The following is a 3,639-nucleotide window of genomic DNA, read 5'->3' on the forward strand; positions in this document are numbered from 1 at the left end:
TTCAGTGATGTATATGTTGTTATGAATTACCAAAATCATCTGGGGATTATTTGCACTTTCAGCGCGCTCGCGCAGGCTGCAACGCGGTCTCGGCGCAGTCGAACATGGAGGCAGCGCTAGCGATCACGAACGAGAACGCCGATAGCAACGTGTCGTTCACGACACCAACTATGCTTCATTGGAGTCGGTACGGCAACGAGGTTGTTTCGTTTGTCCGTCATCGAGCTCACATCCACTAGCGACGGGCAAGTCACAGACTCTGACAAGGAGGAGTAGGGCATGGGAGGCGGCGGGGCCTTGAGTCCCAAGCGGGTCGGTCTGTGACTCATGTCCCACTCTTCCTCGCCGATGACCGCACCTTCACTTCGCGGGTCTCATCTCGATGGACATGGACATGGTCATCCGACATGTGCACGAAAGGGGACAAAAAGGGCTTGGAGGATGGGCGCCGCCGTAGATTTAGACTAGGTTTAGGCCCAACCATTTTTGGATAAATCCTTAATACTTGTCATCAAAATGGATAAAAGGGGATGTATCTAGACATATTTTAGTTCTAGATACATCTTTTTTTATCCATTTTGATGACAAGTATTTTCGGACGGAGGGAATACCACCTTGGTCAACACATAAACTCCTTGAAACCAACACATGGACTTCAAGAAAAATCTAAGGAAAAATCCTTCAAATATAGCCCAAGGCAACCATTAGTCCATAGAGAATGTCATCTATTACCAAAACCAAACATGGGGCACCACATGTCCTTTCATCTTGGATCACTTAACCAAAAATGTAGAGTCTTGAAGCCTTTTGCCAATCCATGTTCTTTGCAATTTGAGGGGTCACATTCTCATTTCTTTGCCATGCCTACATTGAACTTTACTCAAATAATCTTTGAATATGCATTAGATCAATGATGTATGTGTTGTTATGAATTAGCAAAACTATCCAGGGATTAGTTGCACTATCAGCGCGGTCGTGCCGGCTGCAACACGGTCGCGACGCAGTCGGACGCGGAGGCGGTGCTGGCGATCACGGACGAGAATGCCGGCAATTATGTGTCGTTCGTGACACTAACTGTGCTTCGTTGGAGTCAGTACGATGACGAGGCTGTTCCGTCCGTCTGTCATCGAGCTCGCGTCCACTAGCGACGGGCAAGTCACAGACTCCGAGAAGGAGAAGTAGGGCATGGGAGGTGGCAGGGCCTCGAGTCCCAAGTGGGCCGGCCCGTGTCTCATGTCCCAATCTTCCTCGCCGGTGACCACACTTCACTTCGCGGGTTTCATCTCCGCGGACATGGACATGGTAATCCGACATGTGCACGAAAGGGAACAAGAAGGACTTGGAGGATGGGTGTCGCCATAGATTTAGACTAGGTTTAGGTCCGACCACTTTTGTTTAATGAAATATGTCAAACATGTAATGATTGCGCTCCGGTTTATATGAAAATCATCCGGTTTGCATGTAATTCGTGCGATTTATTCAAATCTGGTTTGAAATGTACATGGGCATGGTTGGATGGCTGGCTCCCATATCACTGTCCATGGACCCATCCATCCGCATCCGCGAATAGATACCGTGTCCGTTTTAGGGATCAGATTCCCTTTCAAGCATGTCTTCCGAAAAGCCAATCAATTTTCTTTTTGGCGATAAAGCCAATCAAATAACCGTTGAACTAGGTAGAAACTCCTTTAGCTCCAGATCTTCTAGTTCTTGCGTGGACCTCCGACTTTATTGCTCATTTGCTTGTAAACGATACCACGATTACATGAGAAATAAAATCTATCTAAAAAAATAGAGGAGGGAGGGGGGAAAATGTGTACCTCAAGACTACGTGTACGGCGTGTTGCCCTGCAGTCGCTCCGACGGGCACGGTATCCTGCAATTCTCAAACTGTGATTTTTGACAGCTACTACTAAAAGTTGCGTGAAGTGTCCCGATTGTTACAATCCAATCTTGTAATCTTGCGAGCAAATGCAAGTTATGGGCGCCAACGCCTAACCACCGCAACAGAGCCACCCTAGCCCCTGCCGAGGCGACTCCCGTACCTGCACGTCTCCCCTCCCCTCCCCTCCCCGGTGGTTGGAGCCATTATAGAGGGAGAGGAGCACCATCTCCTACAGTCCCAAGATCCCAGCCCCATCTCCTCCCGTCCTCCGTCCCTCCCTTCCCCTGTTCCCAAATCTTACTCCCCGTGCGCCGCGATGGAGGCGAGCAAGCTCAAGGCGGCCAGGCTCCTGGAGCAGATGAGCGCCCACCTCGCCACCGACGCCGGCAAGGAGATTGCCAACAAGGTCGGCTTCGTCTACCAGCTCAACATCTCGCCCAAGGTATGTATGGCATCCTCATATCCCTCTGTTTACCCCGTGGAATCCGCCTAAAGCTTGGTGCCCTCGGCCTCGGGGGTTCGATCTGATAACAGAAGATGGGCGTGGACGAGGAGATCTTCGTCGTGGACCTCAAGAAGGGCGCCGTCTCCACAGGTCCCAGCTTCCCCCGCCGCTCGATTCGCCTCGTGTGGGTTCTGAATTTCGGTTTCTTGGGCCGTGTTTCCTGAAGAAATTCCCCTCTGCTGTGGTTTGGGCGGGCAGGGAAGTACGAGGGGACCCCGGACGCGGCCTTCACCTTCACCGACGACGACTTCCTCGCCATCGCCAGTGGCAAGCTGAACCCGCAGATGGCGTTCATCCGGTAAATTACCTCCAAGAGAAGAATCACAAACTTCTCTGCTGATTTGCAGCTTTTCCCCCAAATTAAAGGATCGTGGCGATACCGTGCTTGCTTGCTGTGCTGTGCAGGGGTAAGCTGAAGATCAAGGGGAGCATCAGCGCCGCGCAGAAGTTCACGCCGGACATCTTCCCCAAGCCGTCCAAGTTGTAGAAGGCCGGATTGCCATCCCGTGCATCAAAAGAGTTTAGTTGTACAAGGCTGAAGATCAACGGTTAATAAAAGAGTCTAGTTGTGTTCGCGGTGGCAATTTGGTGGGATTGTTACTGGGAAGGAGTTTGTTTACCTAGAACTACCACACGAACAGCAGAGGTTTCAGTCAGTGTCTCGAGTGAAATTCGTTTTCTTTGGTTGAGAAGGAGAACACTAGGTACGAATCGATGTGTATTGTGACGATGATGATAAGCTTTCTCGATGGATCACTGTTTACTGTTACTCGGATACATGCCCATTCTAGATTATTATAAACGGAACAGCGGTCGTACCCTACATCTTTGCTATCACATCTGAACGTACGGAGATGAATCCTCAGTTTCAGCTACTCAGCATCGTCTAGATTAAACCATCATCTACAGCCGATCATCTACGGCCGGACGCCGATTTTTTAACCCAGGCGGTCTCCGGACGCCGATTTTTTAACCCAGGCGGTCTCCTCAAACGCGTGAGCTGACCTACACTCCTCATATCCAGCCCAAGTATGAGGCGGATATGGGGCACCTGGTCATGCCCGCCACATCAGACCCATCCCATCCGGTCATGATTTTTTGACCCAGGCGGTCTCCTCAAACGCCTAAGCTGACCTACACTCCTCATATCCAGCTCAAATATGAGGTGGATATGGGGCACCTGGTCATGCCCGCCACATCGGACCCATCCCATGTTCACTCACCCGACTCCACATAAATTTCTTCCCAT

General features: G+C 50.6%; 1 protein-coding gene across 1 annotated transcript; it reads left to right on the forward strand.

Moving 5' to 3' along the window:
- Positions 1-2,015: 2,015 nt before the first annotated feature.
- LOC123145710 (sterol carrier protein 2) lies at positions 2,016-3,159 on the forward strand. Its single transcript, XM_044565185.1, has 4 exons — positions 2,016-2,327; positions 2,420-2,480; positions 2,589-2,688; positions 2,796-3,159. Exons 1-4 carry the CDS (start codon positions 2,202-2,204, stop codon positions 2,875-2,877), a joined length of 369 nt encoding a protein of 122 aa, XP_044421120.1. The 5' UTR covers positions 2,016-2,201; the 3' UTR covers positions 2,878-3,159.
- The last annotated feature ends 480 nt before the right edge of the window (positions 3,160-3,639 follow it).

Source organism: Triticum aestivum, chromosome 6D (genome assembly GCF_018294505.1).
Source record: "Triticum aestivum cultivar Chinese Spring chromosome 6D, IWGSC CS RefSeq v2.1, whole genome shotgun sequence".
NCBI classification, from domain to species: Eukaryota; Viridiplantae; Streptophyta; class Magnoliopsida; order Poales; family Poaceae; genus Triticum; species Triticum aestivum.